This window comes from Teleopsis dalmanni, chromosome 1 (genome assembly GCF_002237135.1).
Source record: "Teleopsis dalmanni isolate 2A chromosome 1, ASM223713v2, whole genome shotgun sequence".
Classification (NCBI taxonomy): domain Eukaryota; kingdom Metazoa; phylum Arthropoda; class Insecta; order Diptera; family Diopsidae; genus Teleopsis; species Teleopsis dalmanni.
This window is the reverse complement of record NC_051846.1, coordinates 34,150,531-34,170,538: the sequence shown is the minus strand read 5'-3', so window position 1 is coordinate 34,170,538 and position 20,008 is coordinate 34,150,531. Positions and strand designations below refer to the sequence as shown.

The 20,008-nt window shown below is 28.1% G+C and overlaps 1 protein-coding gene across 1 annotated transcript in view; it reads right to left on the bottom strand.

Annotated features, from left to right (window-relative positions):
- Positions 1 to 2,678: 2,678 nt before the first annotated feature.
- The window catches only part of LOC119679362 (collagen alpha-3(IX) chain), a gene marked incomplete in the record, with an annotated part of 240,003 nt that continues 222,673 nt past the window's right edge, over positions 2,679 to 20,008 (bottom strand). The window contains 4 exon segments of the mRNA XM_038091674.1: positions 2,679 to 2,751; positions 2,889 to 3,068; positions 16,703 to 16,833; positions 17,127 to 17,141. Coding sequence (XP_037947602.1) covers positions 2,679 to 2,751; positions 2,889 to 3,068; positions 16,703 to 16,833; positions 17,127 to 17,141 — 399 coding nt within the window.

The window sequence follows — 20,008 nt, the reverse complement described above, 5'->3', positions numbered from 1 at the left end:
TAATCTAAGGAATTTATTTGATATAAGGAAAAATATGATGATAAATATGATGATATGCAAACATATATTTTGTTAAATATTTCTCGCTTAGTTTAATCACCTATAAGTTATGGGGTTTTCGATTGGAAAATCTGGAACCAATCTGAATTCATTATAGATTTACTCTGGATCTGTCATATTTTGTTGTACAATCGAACATTTTAAGTGTAAATAATAGTAATTAGTAAATAGCAAACATTTACATTTTTCACAAATACACACATCGAATCAAATCCTAGTAAATCTGTTAAATCATATAATGGCATTTTCGATTCGTAAAACTGGGGTAATTTTTTCAAACGAAATGCTTGTTTGGACCGTTTGCGAGTTCAAGTAAATAGGTAAATTGTGGTTAAGTAAATTGAAATTAACTAGGGATTTTTTGCACTACATTTAAATAAATATTTATTTATTTATTTATTTATTGCACTTATTTATTATTTTCGGTTAAATGTTTTCAAAATTTATTTATTTATTTTTTAAACATCTTATAAAATTTTATCTAATTTACCCTACTCGAAATTCTGATAAATACCAATATTCGCTGCCATACCGACATAATTTACTATTTCCCTCATTTTACCATCAATTTACTCGGCCTTAATGCACTTTTAGCGCAATTTTCATTTTCGATTGGTAAATTTGGAGCAAAATGTTTAACACTCGAGATTAATTTATAACACTCTAGATATTTTTCTAGAGTAGCAAGATTAGACTAAAATTTATTTATTTATTTAAATGTCTTTTAAAATTTTAAAATTTTACAATTCTATCGTTGCTCAATAGATAACGATTAAATTACAGTAGCTGGCTACGTGCTTCGTAAAATTTTTGTTCCTGTATGAATTTGAGATGACCACAGCATCCGAAGGGATTACGAGCTGTGGTTAAAGCTTTCAACCACATATCGACATAATTAAGCGCATTAATATGCTGTAGTTTCATTGTTTTGGTCATATTGTTAGATTGAATGACATTTCTTCACTGAAAAAGGTGTTTGAAGGGATACTTGGAGAATGTGGTTGACCGTGTCTTCGATGAATAGACCACGTTGAGGGAGCCGCATTAACCGCATTTGATGTGCAGGACTGAAGAGCAGTGTTACATCAGGTCGAAAGTGACTGGGAGTTATAGCCAATTCAGTAAGTAAGTAAATATGCTGATCACAGTACTTAGAAATGTATAGTATCCTGTTAAGCAGATTATACTAAACGTACTGCGGACGATTAAGCTATAATCACTAGCTACTGTGTATCACACAATTAAACTAAACTAAAAGTCGTCAACTACTATAGCGAGAGAACGTAGTTTAATCGTACTTTGGGCATAAACTATTTAAATAAATAAATGCAGATAGGCTTATAGAGCAAATCATAAAACTTAAACTTCTGAAATAAATTAGTAAATTTGGAGTTATTTTTTAGGTAATTTAGCAAATATATTTGATAAGTTGGTTGGACGATATGATGTTTCCAGTTTATTTGGAACTATTTTTATAGATAATATAGCAAAGAAGATTGCTAGGCTGAATGGAGGATACAAATTTTAAGTTTAATTTGAAATTATTTTTATATATAACTTAGCAAAAATGCTTTATACCTAGACTGCTTGAACCGTACTTCGTTTCAAGTATATTTGAATTTATTTTTCCAAGTTATATATAATTAGCTAATATGGTTGATAAGCTGTTTGAACGATACGATGTTTCAGATTTATTTATTTGTTGAACCATAACAATTACAGTTCATTTCTTTTAATTTGTGAAATATTATTATATTAATATATATAGTACACATAAAACTCGATATAAAGTTTTCGAAATTATATACTGTCATATACAAAATGAAAGAATTAAATTAAATATCACTTTAGGGACAGTTATGAAACTATACCGCACTTGTAGTATAAAAATTATTTACAGACTCTTTAGGTTTAGAGTAGGTCTCTAAGCCATGTTGCGTCAATTAAAAGTATGGTAGAATCTACTTTACAGACTTTTATTGCCTTTTCCGTAAGAATATACATTCCCAGGAGCCTATTCCGTATGTGCAATAGCGCAGGGCATTCTAACAGCACATGTGTGGCCGACTCCTCAATCTCTTCACAGAATCTACAGTTTACCTACGTAAGTATACTAAGTCTTGATACAGATTCTTTATTTATGCATATAAATTTATAATATATAAATAAGTACTATATTTATATACATTATATATAATTTATGTGTCATAAAAATTATTAAGGTATGTATAACGAATATTTAGAAAGATCACTAATGATTAATATTTGGTTATACTCGTTACAATTGTATAGTTAGCAAAAAAAAGATATAATTATATATAAAAAAATTGTTTTTGTCATATTTTACGGTTTAAAAAATAAAAACATTTGATTTAAAAATTAAAGACTTAACGCACAACTCAATGAAATCTGCTGGGCCTTCATAAAAACCATTAACATCCATAAAAGAGCATTCAAATAAACTGTATTATTTCACTAATTGAAAACTTATTGTAATAAAAGTCATTAAAATATACAATTACACTGGAATAATAAATACCAAGGACATAATACGTAAGCACGTCTATTCTGTCATTAAAGCTGTCGACATTAATATCATAAATGAATGTCGTATAAATTTAATAGCCGAAATTATATTTAATATTGCTTATTGTATGCGTATCTTTTCTCTCATTCTCATTCTGTACTAAACTGTTTTGTTTAAAAATATTTACGAATATCGCTTGTATATCCGACAGCAACGAATTATGTATTGTATATACTTAGAGTAGAGAAAGGTATTGTAAAAAAAAAATTAAGTACGAGTACAATTATTAAAAAGAACTTACCACAGTGGATCCGTTAAGACATTTTTACCGCTGAAGCTGTAAATACGCGGCGCTTGTGAGAAGAAGCCTCCTTGGCCATTAAAAATGCCCTTCCATGAGTTGAAAAGGACATCTCCTCTTGTGTTCACAACCGGCAGATCACGGTCCGCGACACGTACAATCGAATCAAGATTCTGTACTCTGCAGGATATAAAAATAAAAATAAAAATAAGAGAATTTTATTTATATTTTATTTTATTTATTTGGTTTCTTGGCATTTTGTTGAATGTATACAAATTTGAAAAATTTTACAAAATAGTAAAACCTAATAAGAAGGATGCGCATTGTAATCGAAAACAAAGAAAAATTCAAAATAATGATAGGGAAAAATGTTTGGAAATGCAAGGCGTGGTTGTTTGTTAGCGAAGTGGGCGTTTGTGTTGCTGTTGTAAAAATAAATTGCTGAAAATTGTTTTAACAAATGTTAGGTAAGCAACAGTATTTAAACGATTTGTTGTTGTTGTTGTTGTTGCTTTTGTTGGTTTTGTCGTCATTGTCACAGTTGTCAGAACGTTAAGCCCTGAGATACTCGAAGAACATAAACCGTCATTACGGCTGCAGTTTATCGAATTGGAAGTACTTTTTGGAGGATTACAAAAGCAGCGGAGCTAAGCTTAGCAGCATTTCTGCAGTATTAACTTATAGGAACTTTAGAGGAAAAGCATGAAAAAATAATAAAAATATTTACATTTGTATTAAATAAAGTGCAAAATTATTTTTTAACCTTCATTTTTTCTCATTTTAAATTCTTTTACAAATATTTCATTAACGGCATAGTTTTTTGGGCAAACAATTGTTAAAAAAAATTTTTTTTTTATTTAACAAATAAATATAAAAATTTAATTAAGTAAATTCGTTAGAAAAAACTAAAAGAGAAGACAAAGTGCAAGTTGCGCCACAAATTCTAGATAAGGCACAACAACGATTGCCCACGGTTAGTGGCATGAACCGACAAACCGAAGCTTGACTAGGAGGAGGCAGCACCAGTACCAGTACCCGCGCCAGTGCCAACCATTAGGAATGCGAACAGCAGCATAATTCAGCCAAAACTCACGTTTTGCAAAGTAAACCAAAGTAAAAATTAAAATTCAAAAAATTGTAAAGGTGAAAAAATTTAGTTAAGAAAATATTCGCCAAAAAGAAACAATGTAGCGTAATATCAGGTGCTTAAGCACAATTATTTTAATTTGATCGAGGTATGATAAGAGTTTGTTTGGTTTCGCCTGGCCCAGCTCAGCTCAGCTCAGCTCAGTTCAGTTCAGCTCAGCGCAGCTCAGTTCAGCTCGGCACGGTAAAACTTATTTTTCATATTGCCACTTTTTTGGTACGTTTCCTTTGGTAGTAGATTGCCAGTGTACCGACCGGTATGTGGTTTATGGAAATTGTTTTGCCATAATTTAGGTGGGAATATGCTTTCTCGTGTCTTTTATTACGACGTACGCCTTCAAGATTTATGCTCCTAATCCATGCTACTTTTCGGGACTTAAATTGTAATTGCTTTGTGCACATTTCTGGCATTTTTATCTTTTTCGTTTTTGAAATTTCATTACTATCTCAACCATCGCAAAATTTTTAATAGTGCTTTATGCATTCATAAATTCATGGCATCTTTATTCTTCTTAGATTTGTACACCAAGTTGGCTATAAGTAATTTATACATACAAAACGTAGTAGAATAAGTAGAATAAAGATAAAATGATTTATGAGTATGTTAAATGCTTTCAGGTAAAGTTTTACTAAGCGATTAGAAGAGAAATGGGATGTGCATAGTTACAATATGTTGAAGTTTAGTTTAAGCCCTCTGACAAGGTAATTACCAACTCATAATGTATAAAATATGATAATTTCAGTTATAAATTTAGGTATATATAACTTAAGTTTGTAATATAATATCTTATAATAGTAATATGAGTTCATAGTTAAAAATGTAAAACATTGAATCCAATATTATAGGTATATCATCTTAAACTCTAATGAATAATGAGGAATTGAATTTTTATATGATTTATGCGTCTTTGATATATCATATATAAATTAGGGTTTAATTTAAGTTTGTAAATGAATATCTTATATATATATTTAGTAATATTAACTCATGATAAAATTTCTAAAAATTTAAATCTAATATTATATATCTTTTGAACTGCATTGAATAATAAGTAATTAAATTTAAATGGTTTATGTTTTGTTGATATTCTATTAAATAGATGCAACAATTTTATTTATTAAATTAAATCAAAAAAAAAAAATTAAATGTTTAAATAAAACTCACTGACGTTTATTTAATATAGGTATAATGGAATGCGAAACTAAACTCTTTAAATTTTGAATTTTTAGAATAGTTTCATTGATCTATTTTGGACCAATCCTCTATTTTTCCCAGGTCATATTAACTTTTAGTGAGACAAAAACCAAGAAAATTTAAAAACTTTGAGTTTTTAATTATTTAATTATGTTAAAAGTAGTTAAAACTGTTCAGTATGTTATTTTTATATTGACTAGGGAAGCAGTATGTTTATACGTTTATATATCTTATGTATTATTTTGACAAAGGGTGTCAGTTTGGTGTTTCCCTCTCTGTCTGTCTCTCTCTCTCTTTGCTGTTTCTCTCTGTCTTTTTCGCTCTCTATATTGGTCTCTCTTCTTCTATGTCTGTCTTTCTTACTCTGTCTGTCTCTCTCCCTTTGTCTGTCTCTCCCTTTCTGTCTGTCTGTTTGTTTCTTTCTCTGTCTGTCTCTCTCCCTGTCTGTCTCTTTCTGTCTTTTTCGCTCTCTATCTGTTATTTTTCGCTTTCCATCTTTCACTCTCGCCCACGGTTGCCACTTATGGTACTTTAGTACCAAAATTGGTACTTATTTTTTCGTTTGGTACTCATGTTCAAAAAATGGTACATTTTTGACGACCCAACTTTATTGTGGATATTTCCAATTATTTTTTTTTATAAATGCAACTTTGCACTATTTTATATTTTGTTCATTTTTAACACTATGAAAAACACAGAACGAAAAAACAAAAAGGTCCAAAAAAATTTTGTACCTTTTTTTACAGAAATGGTACCTTTTTAAACCAATTTTGGTACAGGAAAATATTTTCAAGTGGCAACCGTGTCTTTAGCTATCTCTTTTTCTCTCTGTCTGTTTCTCTCTGACCCTCTTTCTCTACCCTCTTTCTCTCTAGTTGAAATAGTTATAGGTATATATATATTCCATATTATTTTAGAGGAAATCTATTACCATATTTAATAATTTAATTTTTATGTATCTACAGTGATGATATTATTTTTTGTTTAAAAGTTTAATATAAATTATAAAATTAAAAGTTTACAGAATATAACTTTGTAAGAATCGACTGTATCCATCAATGTAAGTTTCTTTTGAGGCAAAATAATCATATCAAAGCTTATCTAAACATTTCTAGGGTTTCCTGATAAACGATTTGTTTCTGCATTGCGGAAACAGAATACGTTTCATTATACTAGTAGCTGGGTATCCTACGTAATGAAAATGCTAAATGAGTAATAAAATCAAAAATAACTGGAGCAATTCAACATATGTAACTTATGATTAATGTGATATTATCAAGAAAGGTAGTTCGTCTTCAGTTTCTGAATCTTATTTTTTGTGATTTCATCTTCTAACACACTAATAACGTAATATATTATGTTTACTGGATAATATCCTACCAATCATACCTTTATATTGTTTAATATGTTAGAAAGGAACATCGTTTTATACCACAAATATAAAAAAATAAACTGAAATATAAATCGACTGTAGTCAAAAGTGAGTCTTTTATCATGAAAAAATGATTTTCCATCAAAACTTCATCAAATTATCTACTCATCACACTTTATGTACTTTTGAATAATGTTACACATTTCATTATACTGAAGATGATTATTGTCACTTTTTAAGTTATTTCATTGGTTAAAAGAATATTGAAACCACCGAATTGCACCGAAACCAACATATATCCAACATATAGACAAAAAAAAAATAACTCTGATAAAGTCAGGTCCAAAGTAACCTCATCTTTAACATTTTACTAAATTATTTAAAATGATAGCACATGGGTATTTGGAGAAACTTAAGTGGTCATTCCAAATAATATATATAAAATTTATTTAAATTATATACCTTTTTGCAAAATATTAAATCTCTGCAAATGGCATACTAACATTTTATTACTTTAAATATTTTTAATGGTTTCCCTCAGCAAGACCTGAAAATCCACTAAAAACTGCTTGAGTGTAATCTTGCAGTTTATAGATTTAAAAGGAAAGTTTTTATTGTTGCTTTGAAAATAGAAAACTATTTCAAGCATTTTAAGTGCTATACAAGGATTTGGTTTGTTTTTGTACTTTGAGAATCTTGCTTAACTAAACTTCATCAAAAGAAATCTTTCAAATTCACTTGTGAAAAAGGAAAGTGTGGCATCATTAAAATTATAAAAAGTTTTCATGTTTAATTGTGTGCTTTAAGCCGCACTAACCTTCATCATAAAACTAAGTGAAATTCACAAACGCACACTAGTGTTTACACACACATCTGCAGTGGTTTGTGTTAGTAATTGTCATTAACAACTTAGTTTATATACATACATATAGTTTATATGTATATGTATGAGTTAGTCCTCGGTATCCTTTGCCTTTAAATGTTGCTGCTAAATAGTTTTTATGGCCTGTGGTTTCTTGAGAATATTAAACCAAAGCATAGAATAGTCGAGCTTTAAAAAATTGAGCTGTTTGGAAAAGAGGAAAAGTCCTGCAGTTCATTTAAAATTACTTGTAAATGTTTAGTTGGTAAATGTTTTAAGTTTAACACTTTAAATAGTCCAAGTTTAGTGTGTGAAAAAGGATAATGCAGTTGAGTGGATGAGTTTTACTCGTAAAATAACCTTAGCGTTGATACTTGAACCAATGTGACAACATTTGCTACTTGTGTTAATTTAATTAAATTTACACAGATAAGTTACAGTTGTAATTATTTTTAAGAGTTTGTTAAGAAATTAAATCAAATACTATAAAAGTAAGAAGAAAGAAAGAGGAAAAAACCATAGGGTTTAATGTTTATTAATATAAATTGTTTATATTCTGTTGTATTCTGTGTTATTGTGAAATCTATTTAATAATTTACACTTATTTGTTGAAATAGTACCCATACCATTATTTTAAAATATACCCCCTACTCAAAAAGTATCCGGATTTCGTTGTTTGTTAACTACTCCTTAAGTAATAGATCTTTGTGAAAAAATTTTTTTTTTGTTATGTTGGTACACCATTTCTTGACATATGGTACAAATTTGAGCGCCATCTGTCAATTAGTTTGTTTACAGCAGCTGTTAATGTGAGACTACCTCAAGTGCTTTAAGCGATTTTTACTATGGAAAACTCTTGTTGTACACGATTTTTTGACCAAACACGGCACCACTGTCATCGCTCAGACACCATATTCGACAGATCTGGATCCGTGTGATTTTTTCCAGTTCCCGAAACTCAAATTGCCCCTTCGTGGTAAGCGTTTTGAGTCGATTGAATCGGTAAAGAGAATTCGGTGAAAGAACTAAAAGCCATACCTTCACCGGCCTACGAAAAATGTATGGAAGATTGGAGTAAGCGTTGGCATATATGTATCGCTTCAGAAGGAGCATATTTTGAAAGAAAAAAAATAAATTTGATACATAATTTAAATTTATGTGTTTTATTTACAAAATCCAGGTACTTTTTGAGCAAAAGGTATCACATAAAAACAATTAAATTAAATTAATTCAATTTAATTGATTTTTAGACATTAAGTGGCATACATTTCAGGTTTATTCAAAATTTTAAAGTTTTCAAAAAATTCTAAACCAAAACGAAAAAAGAACAAGAAAATGTATGAATGGAACATACATTTCTCTTAACGTAATCCACTTTCTTACAGCTTCCTTGATTCTTTTAAGTAGTCTATTGCATTATACGAGTATTTTTCAAAAGGTTTATATATACGGCGAATTTTGTATTAATTCATATGACGAGAATTAGTTACCTCTGAAACGAGTTTCTATAACACTTTGAAAATACAAATTAAGTATTTAGTTTGGTGCCGGACTCAGACCGGACTTGTGGGGACTGTCAATTTATTCAAGCCATTATTCAAAACATAGCTTGTGAATATTACCTATAGTGACTGCCAAAATACAATTCAGGATATTAAGACATATCTATATTGCATGATATTGATTTGTCTAAGCATATAAATATACTTTTCAGTAATTTTGACTATTTGTGTTATGGATAATAATCCTTTTCGAGGTCTCCGCTTAGCAATACATAGTTGTTAATTTAAATTATTGTAGCCTTGAACTTCATATTTGACAGCACAGCTTACGCTTTCATGGAAATTCTTCTAATATTTTTAAAATATCATTTTAATTGTTTATTGGCCATTAATATGTTGAAGTAGAATTGAGTTAAAAATTAACCCTGTTTTACTTAAACCATTCTAATAGTACTTTAGATATGTTAGAGCGTCTTATGCCCAATGTCAACAAAAGTGGAATCCTAAGTGCGGATTGTTTTTCCATGTATAAATATTAATGACATGTTTTTAAATAATTAAGCAAAACTTTCATAGCTTTAAAAAACTTTTATACTCTTACACAATCAAAAAGAATTGGACAAGTAGATCTACTTCGATAGTTCTTAGTGAGTGGTTTCACGCTTCAGAACGGTTTACATCAACTAAACAAGTATAGAAGTATGAGGTCCAGCGACCAAGCATGTTTTTCTTTAAATTAAAAAACTAGGTTTTTTAAGTAAAAACTTTCATTTTCCGTTTTTTATTTTATATTGAAAATATTATACAAATATATAAAAAAGGAAAGTATGTAACAGAATTTTCATACAATTAAGCGAGAGAGTGAGAGACAGAGTGAGAGAGAGAGAGAGAGAGAGGGAAAGAGATAGAGAGAGAGTGATTATACAAGTATCAATTTTATCACTTGGAAATAATTATTCTTCATCGTGATGCTCTTGAGTTGTCAGTGGGAAGCATTTGTAAATGATTGCTTGATAATTACTCTTAATCGTGATGCTCTTGAGTTGTCAATGGGAACTAGTATTTGTCAGTCATATAAAAATGATTGCTTAATTCTCTATTCAACTCAGTGTTGCAACTCCTGTGCTTGTTAGAAGACAACACCATTGAATCATCACCAGTGAAATATCCTATACTACTCTAATAAGCACGTGAAATACATTCTATATAGCCGTAAACGTATTCTAATATCTAATTCAAGTCAGAGGGTGCTAATGATCTTAGAATCTTAAAACTTGGTTTATTAGCAATTTTATTTTAATTTTTGAATTTAGTAATTTATGACTATTGCAGAACCCGTAGTGATCATCTCATCAGGAGTGAATTGGACTATTTTATTCCTCCAGATATTCTTGCTATCATCTATGTATATATCTCTTTTACAAGTTACAACTTTCTTGCTACTCTTGCTATTGTGTGTATATCTTTCTATATGTGTTTTATTATTATGTCTCTTAGTATTGAAAATAGTATAGATCTAGTATCTCGCATTTTTAGGTAAATTTTAGCTTCAGACGAGTTTCAAGTGAATACAATTTAATAAGTTTAAATTGAATTTTTTAATTTAACGCTTCTTTAACAACATTTTGTATAGCCGTAATCCTCTACAAAAGTCTTATAAAGTAAATCCTGAAATAGCAGTCAAAACAAATTTACAATTTAAAGCAAAATACGCATAACAGCATTTGCTACTAATTAAAAGGTGAGTTTTATATACAACTTTGGCAAAGCAGCTGCTTTAAAAGTTGAAAGGACGACGCAGTGAGTATTTGCAACAAATGCAACTTTGAAGGACACACAAAAGTACCAAGAAAATGAACGCGGTATAAAGTACACAACGCATGGTGCGGCGTAAAGCGTATATCATATCCATGAATATCTTCTCATGGCACAGCGTTCCATAAGCAACAGTACCGTTTAAAACGGAAGACAACATGGCGGACAAACATGGCAGCCGAGCACTCTACAAGCAAAATTAAGGAAACAGCATAATAAAATGTATGACAAAATGGCGTATAAGTGAATACGAAACGAACTGAATGAGCACGAGTATGTGTGTTTGCAAGTAGTACTCTGTCGCGATGAAAGTGAATTTTTGAGTATGTGTGCGTTTGTGTACAACTGTATACTTTGTGTTTGCTAGTGTATTTGTTAATGGAACTGCAAGTAGCAAGGTTGTCAATTCTATATAGTATTTCGTACGCAGTTATGCTCTATGCTGGATGCTGGATGATGTATGCTGCGTCGTCGCAAAATTATAAATGCGACATTTACTGCTCAACTTGACCTAAATTGCAGCAGTTATGTTTGTATTTCAATTTCATTTTTCTCGCTTACGGAGAAAATAATAATTATGCAGAATCCGAAATTAAGTATAGGAAATGCTTAATTTAAAAAATTAAAGAAATTTTTATTTTAAGTTGCGTCTATAAGTGAGTTAAGTTTCTGCAGGAAAGTGCAATTTAAAATTAAATAATTTAAGCATGACTTTCTCAGTATTACATTCCTAGTTTAGGTTCTATACATAAGAAAGTATTGATAGTATTGAAATTTAACAATTAAAAGTTGAAAATATAATTAATTAATTAAATTATTCTATAGTTGGTTTATGATTTCGTTCTAATATAAACACAGCAAGTGAATTTAGTAATAAAACTTTCACAACAAAGTAACAGAACTCCAAAAAAATGTGCGAACATGAAAGTCAAATAAGGATTTGCGTCAGTTGGTTAAGGTGCGCTGACTCTGAGCTTCAAATTCGGCAGGGCATGAGTTTGATTTCTGGTACTTGCAGTCTCCAAAAATTTTGTATAATAATTAAAAACAAGAACTATTACCAAGATTACTGATGATGGGTATTTGGCAACAATTCATATAATTAAAATAGTATAAAATAAATTTTTGTTGTTGTCTGTTGAAAGAAAGAAACCTTTTTACCTTTTTAAACCTTTTATGTTGGAAGAAACCTTTTTACTAAACAATTTTTAAAAATAAAATAAAAACATTTATTTTCCTAAAACTTCAATAAATCAACCCACGTATGAAAAATAAATATTTTTAGAAATAGTTTTTATAATATCTTATATTATATCTTAATAACTTAAATAATTAAAATAATACAAAATGAATGTTTGTTGTTGTAGTTCACTACTGTTGGAAGAAACCAAAATTAAATAATTTTTCAAAATAAAATAAAAATATTTATTTTTCTAAAACTTCAATAAATCAACTCAAGTATGGAAAATAAATATATTTAAAAATAATAAATATTTTATATAATATCTTAATATCTTGGATAATTAAAATAATACAAAAAGAATTTTTGTTGTTGTAGTTCACTACTGTTGAAAGAAACCTGTTTATTAAATAATTTTTAAAAATAAAATAAAAAGGTTTGTTTTCCTAAAACTTCAAAACTTCAACCCAAGTATGGAAAATATATATAATTAAAAATAGTTTTTAAAATATCTTATATTGCAAAGAAAAATAAAAGAAACTGTAATAAATAAATATGGCACAATTTGAAACACGCATTTGACTAAGAACCAGTGACTTCCAACGGATAACCAATAAACAACAAACCAAAGAATACATTACCAACTATATTTTACTTTATTTTATTATTTTTTTAAACTCGGTCGGTACAGAAAATGAAGTTATTTCCACCAAAGCCATCATTAAGGACACCTGTTGAGTTTTTATGTTGCACGCATTATTAAAAATGGCAAGTGTCGAAAGAAAACTTCTTCAACGAAATAACAACTCTTCAACAAAAATTTTCCATAGTAAATTTTTAATTGCAGTGCTTGAACCCGTGGTTTTTATAACATTTTTTCATTTTCCTTCTCGCATTTATTACTTTAAAGCAATATTTTTTTCCTATTTGTGGAGTCTGAACTTTTGTAAAAGCAAAATTAAGGATTACGCGCAATGTTGTGGTGTTTCAAGATATTTTTCGCTATTTTTAAAATATTTTAAAATATTTGAGCAATTTTTAATGTTTGCACTTAACAATAAACTGCAAAAATGTTAAACCAAAAAAATGTTGATATGTAGTGTTTATATATATGGGCTACTGTGCTATTGTGCTATTATACTACTGTACTAATGTTCATTGTCAAATACACGTTAGAGTGCATTACACGGGAAGTGAGCTTAGTTAGTATGAAAACCCTTCAACAAAAATTTACTCGTCATATTCTCATTTTAAGCTCAGCGTAAAGTTTATTTTTGGTTTTCGCATTTTACTGAAACAATCGTGAAGTTGATGTGTTTCATTCACTTTGTTAAAAATATACACCAAAAAATATTTTTGGTAGCTATGCTTGATCTATTTTAGAAATCCAAAACCCATTTCCCAAAACACAACATGCACATATAATATGTATATGCATGTGCTGTAACGTAGCACTTATGTGCACATATCGTGTGCGTTTTACAGTTTAACTTGTGCACACTTGTCGATTGAAGTATTATTGTAGTTTAGTTGAAATATTTCTTTTTCATTATATATTAAGTGCACAGTGTTTTACTTGAACGAGTACCAGTTTTAAAGTATAATTGAAATACAATTGAAGTTGAAAGGTTTAACGATATTTTCTTATAAAATATACTTCCAAATCACGCAAAAGCAGTTGCATTTGAAGGGATTACTAAGTCTTATTGATTAAAATATTTTATAAAACAGAAGATTAATTACACTTGTGTACAAATAACCTTTTTTGCCATAGATGAGACCTACATTATTGTAATTTTCTAGTTCTATGGAAAATTTCACTATTGAAAATTTCACTAAATATAAGTCTCGTATTTGGAATTCCTGGCTTTAAACTAATAATCGTATTATTTTTTAACATAAAAATTATTAAAACAATTCTATTTAATTTTTAAATTTGTTTCTCGACCTAGTTTTTTTAAGAATAGTTTTTATAGAAAACAATCCTATTTGTCTAACATATATATAATCTTGAAGTATTACTTTCTAACAGTATCTGCTTAGGCTGCTTACTTGCAAATATATCATGTATCTAATAAAACAAAATAATTGTTATTACATAAATATATAAAAATTAAAACATACTGTTAGCCTAGTATATATATATATGTAATCACTGCGTTTTTAGAGTTTTGCAACGCTAAATGCCTCCTCTTTATATAGCAATATTTTCATATTTTCCTTCATCTGTTTAGCTTGCTTGGTTACCTGTCAGGTAAATTATTGATTATGGATTATTATATAGATACATATTATTCAAGACGTACCGCTAATTAAATATATATATTATCTTCACTGTGTACAGAATTTTGTAACGCTAAATGCCACACGTATATTTCACTAATCCCTCATTACATGTTTAGCCTGCTCAGTTACATAAAAATGTATTACTAATTCTAAGCTGCATATCAACATCTTCTATAAGTAGTTTATCTAAAATTTAGATAAACTAGATTTAGATATTTAGATATAGTATCTTAATAGATTGCTGTTAGTACTAAAATAGTTATTCCATGGCAACTATAACTAATTGAAAGTGTGTTTTTAAAATTTGCAATTGCTTCATACCAAAAAGTTTATATCAGATTTATAAGAAAAAAAATTACTTTTATCGAGTTCTTTATAGTATTTTACATAAAAAACAACTGCGTTTGATTTGAAACGCTACTTTATGTATCTTAAAAAAACAATTATTTTATTTCCAATATATATTGGTAATACTTGCAAGAATAATGGGTATATAATATTTTGATAAAAATAACAAATTTGAAATGCAAGAATTGGACAATATAGTTGGCAACATTTCTTCCGTATAAGAATAAATAACTATACTATATGATTATGTTGAGGTTAGTTGAGTCAGTGCACCTGAGCACTTTTACTCTTTATTAACTGCGAGGTTTCTTGAAAACCACTCTTTGCGCCTTGACTGAATTATTGTTTATCACTTTATTAGACTAAGCAATAATTGGCATCAGATCTGCATACCTCCCCGAGGAGCCTGTAACCATTCTGACATTTGATAACGCGGTGTTGGTTATCAGATCTGTCAGATTTCGCAAATAATTTCAGGGCTCTATCCTTTATGTATTTTTTGATAGGATCAATCTTGAGGTCCCTAAGGATGTCATTCGTCCTAATGTACCAAGGATCTTTGAAAAGTCTTCTCAGAGCCTGGCTTTGTGCAATTTCTAACTGGTGAATAGTAGTGTTTGAAGCACAACCATATAGAAGTGACGAACAAATTATTTGGTTATATATCAGTTTCCTGTTCTTAGCTTTGAGGTTTTCTTTTCTAAATAGCGGTTGGAGGTAATGAAGAATTTTGGCACAGCTAATTCATTTCAGTTGAACATGTTTAAGCCATGTGAATCGTTTGTCCAAGGTGATGCCAAGATATTTAACGCTATCCTCCTAGTGAGCGTGGGTGATACACTCTCACTTTCGACAGATTCTGTTTCCACTTATGCGTTATAAACAGAGCCTTAGTTTTTTCATTATTGATTTTTATTTTCCATTTCTGAAAATACTCCAGAATGAGGTTTATATGCTCTTGAAGTGTGTTTGTTATGTTGTTTGTCTGAGTATAGCATACTTTAGTTCTATATTAACTAACTATGAAATAAGCTCTCACCTAAAAGCATGGTCGCCAATTGTAGAACAGTGGTTTGTACATATAATAAATATATGGGGCAGATTGCTAAGGAAGATTTCAATATAGAAATAGAACGACTATAATTTCAAAACAAATACTGCCATAAAAATTGCGTATAAATGATTGTAATGGTTTTAGTCATAAATAAACATTTTTTTTTCTGACACTATTTTAAAAAATTAGTTATTAGCGTAATAATTTATATTAACAATTAAGAGGAGGTACAATTTATTAATTGATAAGGAACTGCTTTTATAGCTGAAAACACATATCAAAATGTGCACTTTCATGGTTTTTACAAGCACTTTTTTCAGTATTAATGAAAACTGTTTCTAATTTTGTAAATTAGATCATGTAATCTTGAAAATATTTTTTCAGGTAAGATTGATTTTGCTGTTATTATTTATTTAAAACTAACAGAAACCTTGTCAAGTTCGTAAAGATTCACAGAATTCAAACGTTTAATAAAAATAATTTAAAAAAAATTTGATATATACATTTTCGTTCTAATATATACAGAGCAAGTATAAAACTCCAGAAAAAAATAAGAGAACATAAAAAGTCAAGTATGGCTTTGGATCAATTGGTTAAGGTGCCCTGATCTGCGCTTCATATTTGGCAGGACCCGAGGTCGATTTCTGGTACTAGCAGTCTCAAAAATAATTATTTACGAATAATTAAATACAAGAATTATTTCCAACACCACTGATGATGGGTATTTGGCAATACTCGAAACAGCTGTAGGGTCAGCCAAAAATTCTATTTATTAAAATAATTTGAAAAATAAAATTTTTGTTGTTGTAGTTCACTACTGTTCGAAAAAACCTATATACATTTTGTTAATTTAAATAAATAGTTAAATAGTTTTTAATGTACTAGTATTTCATTGGCTATTATTGGCTACGTTTTGGTTTTTATTTTAACATAAAGAGTCAAGCCACGAAAGAAATTTGAGAATGAAATTAAAAATTATTTTTTAACTTCTATCTCTAAATATTGTAGAATCTTAATTTATTTAATTAATTCATTTAAAACAAATTAAACTCACCTTGATGACAGGAATGACTTAAATGTACCCAACAGACCAGCTCTTCTGCCTTGACGATAACAAGCGAAATCAGCACCACGTATGCCTTGCAAATCGCCAATGTATGGTTCATTTAAAGCTGCCACACGTAACTATTTTCAAAAATGACAATAAAGTGCATTCAGTTAATTAATTTATAGTTATTAATATCAACTGTATAATATTATAATATGTCAATTTTTTACGCTGCGATAGTGAATGAAATTAATTAATAAAAGCGTATATGTTTAATGAACTAAAAACAAACCGCATTAATATTAATAATTGTCAACCAATAAAAAAAAAAAGTATATCACAAAAACGTGTTCATATAAATATTTAAATAGAATATAATTAAATTTATAAACAGTTTTTAAAAATTTTGCAATTTTTAATTAAGACTTACCATGCGTGGATACCACTGAAAATGGCATAATTTTTAAATATTTTTTCACAATTTTTTATTTAACAAATTTTAAATAAATTGACATCATCATATGGTGGCAGCAGCAGCATTTAATTTTATGACAAGAAAGAAGGGATAAATATACAAATTTATAAATTAATAATTCAGATATTTCGCAGATACAAATATATATGAACAAAATGGGCAAAATATATAAAACATTTTGAATTATAATTGTTTGATTTTTCTAAAATTGAATTTAATAGACAAAAAATTCTCACGACATATATATATATATATATAATTGGTTTAATATACAAGTACATATACATATAAAGGATTTTCACAAACAGATAGAAGCTAAATTAATTACTTTAAATAGGCAGGCAATGCTTTAATGCAAATAATAAAATACGGATAAATTGAACAGATAAAGAAGACTCCAATCAATTTGAGTTATATTTATTTAAGAAAAAAAAATCACATGTATATATATTATATTATATACAAAACTACAATAATATTAGCTTTTGCACGGAGTAGAATTTATTTTTTAAAATTGTCCTCTTGTTCGAAAGTTGTGGTATGGGTACTGCTTACAGTACCCAATAACTTCTAAGTAACTAACATTGTTAGGATTATCGATTAAAGGAGTTCAGTAAGATTTTAAGAGATATATAAAGAATAATTCAAAAAAGCTTTTAAAAAATTAATGTCTTATTTTATAACATGTTTGCGAAAAGATAAGGATAAAAAAATAAGGATCTAGCTCATGGCAAATAAAACTAACTTGACATCTATATCAGCTGAAAGGTGGTTGATATGTTTTAATTGAAGTCTAACATGGAAATAAAATATCTATAATATTTTTAGAAATAATTTTTAAAGTCTAATAAAGTTATGTGTACACGTAATGACTTTATGAAATGGATAGAAATTTTGGAACTCTCTTTTTGACTTTTTTAAAGTCCTTTGCATTTGTAATGATTTTATGGAATGAGTAGAAAGTTTGGGACTCTCCTTTGTGTTGGATGAATTTAGTCTGTAAAGTCTTAACGCTATTTTCTCTTCTTAATTACTAAAATGGGATTTCAGTCATTAATTCTTATGATTCAATTGAGAATTCCTCACAATTTCAAAGAGATATGTTTTTCGGTTTAGGTCTCACGCTGTATTTTCTGAAACTATTTATGTACTTTTCCACCTATTACAAAAAAAAGGCAAGTTGGTATGCTACGAAAATTTTAATGAAACTCTTTAAAGGATCATAGTTATCTATATGTATTGTATGTGAATATTATTGCTCAGAAAAAAAAAATTAAATTTCATCAAAAAATTATTTTCATTAGCTATTACTTAATTTATTTTCATTAGCTATTATTTAATTTAGTAATAGTTCTACTTATTTTTGTATTGTTTGAACGATACTTGAATTCTATAAAAGACAGGTATTGAATTACGTCAGAATTATTTTAAGTCTTTAAAAATAGTATTTACTTTTTGCTAATTTAATTTTGTTTTGCGGAATATTGAATCTTCTCTCTACGTGACAAACAATAAGTTTTTATATCTTAAAACGATTTAAGATTTGGAATTAATCTTTAATAGAACTAATCGGAGAATATTAGGTATGAAAGGTACATGCATTTTGATACAATAGCTTAGGGATTTTGAAAAAAATAGAGATAGGGGTATTAATAAATAGTAAAGAGAAGTTATCTGAATAATAATAACAATATGAAAAAAATTTTTAGAAGTATATTGGCAATATGCTCTAATATATACTTTAACAATTTTAAAGTTATCACAGATTTGAACAATTTGATTCTTAAGTGACAATATTTAAGAAACATCAAGCTGTTAATAATAATATACATGCAAAGCATAAATAAATAATTTAAATACATTTAATAATTTCATTTAAAATAATTTTACATTTTGCAGCTCTCATTATTTGAAAGTAGATAATAGTTTTTGTTAATGAAATTTATTCATGATTTTCACATTAATAGAACAATGATTTTCACATCAATAAACAATTCAGCAATAACCACATGCATAAGAGATAGTTAACTTTAAGCATTATCTCTACTGAACGACATATTGAACTAGTTAAGATATATTGAATTTGTTCGAACATATTAAACTAATATAGATACAATAGTATAGCATAGATATATTAAACTAGTTTAAACCACTATACTAGTTTAGACAAAGCAAGTATCTTAGGTATATTAAACTAGTTTAATTACATTAAAGTAATTTATATAGATTAAACTAGTTTTGGTACAGTAAGGTAGTGTTTAAATACATTATACAAGTTGCTACATTAAATTAGTTTAGATAAATCAGATGTTAGTTAAATTACGAAGGTAGTTATGACACATGTTTCTAGGAAAGATGGATTTTGTTGTCATTATTTATTTAAAACTAATAGAGACTTTGTCAATATCGTAGGGACTTAAAGCATTTAAACGTATATTAAACTGCTAATACTTTTCTATACAATTACTTGATTTATTGAATTCTAGATTTAATTAAAAACAATGTAATAAAGATTTGATACATATATTTTTTAATTTTAATTTGATATATTAAAACTTCTTAGTAATTGTGAACATAATTCATAAAGCTTAAATTATTTAAATGTTTATGAAACCTACGTTTGCAATATTCGATTTTAAAACTGTTTTTAAAACTGTTTTTTAAAACATTTACTGATTACAAATAGATCGTAAGTTGCAAATATTAAAATACTAAATCCTTCAGGTAATGTATTATTAAAAGAAAACTTTTTAGGACTTTAATAACTTAAGTTTCATAATGACATATACCTATATATATAAAAAAAAAAGTAAAAAATCTTGTTCATTAAATACAAT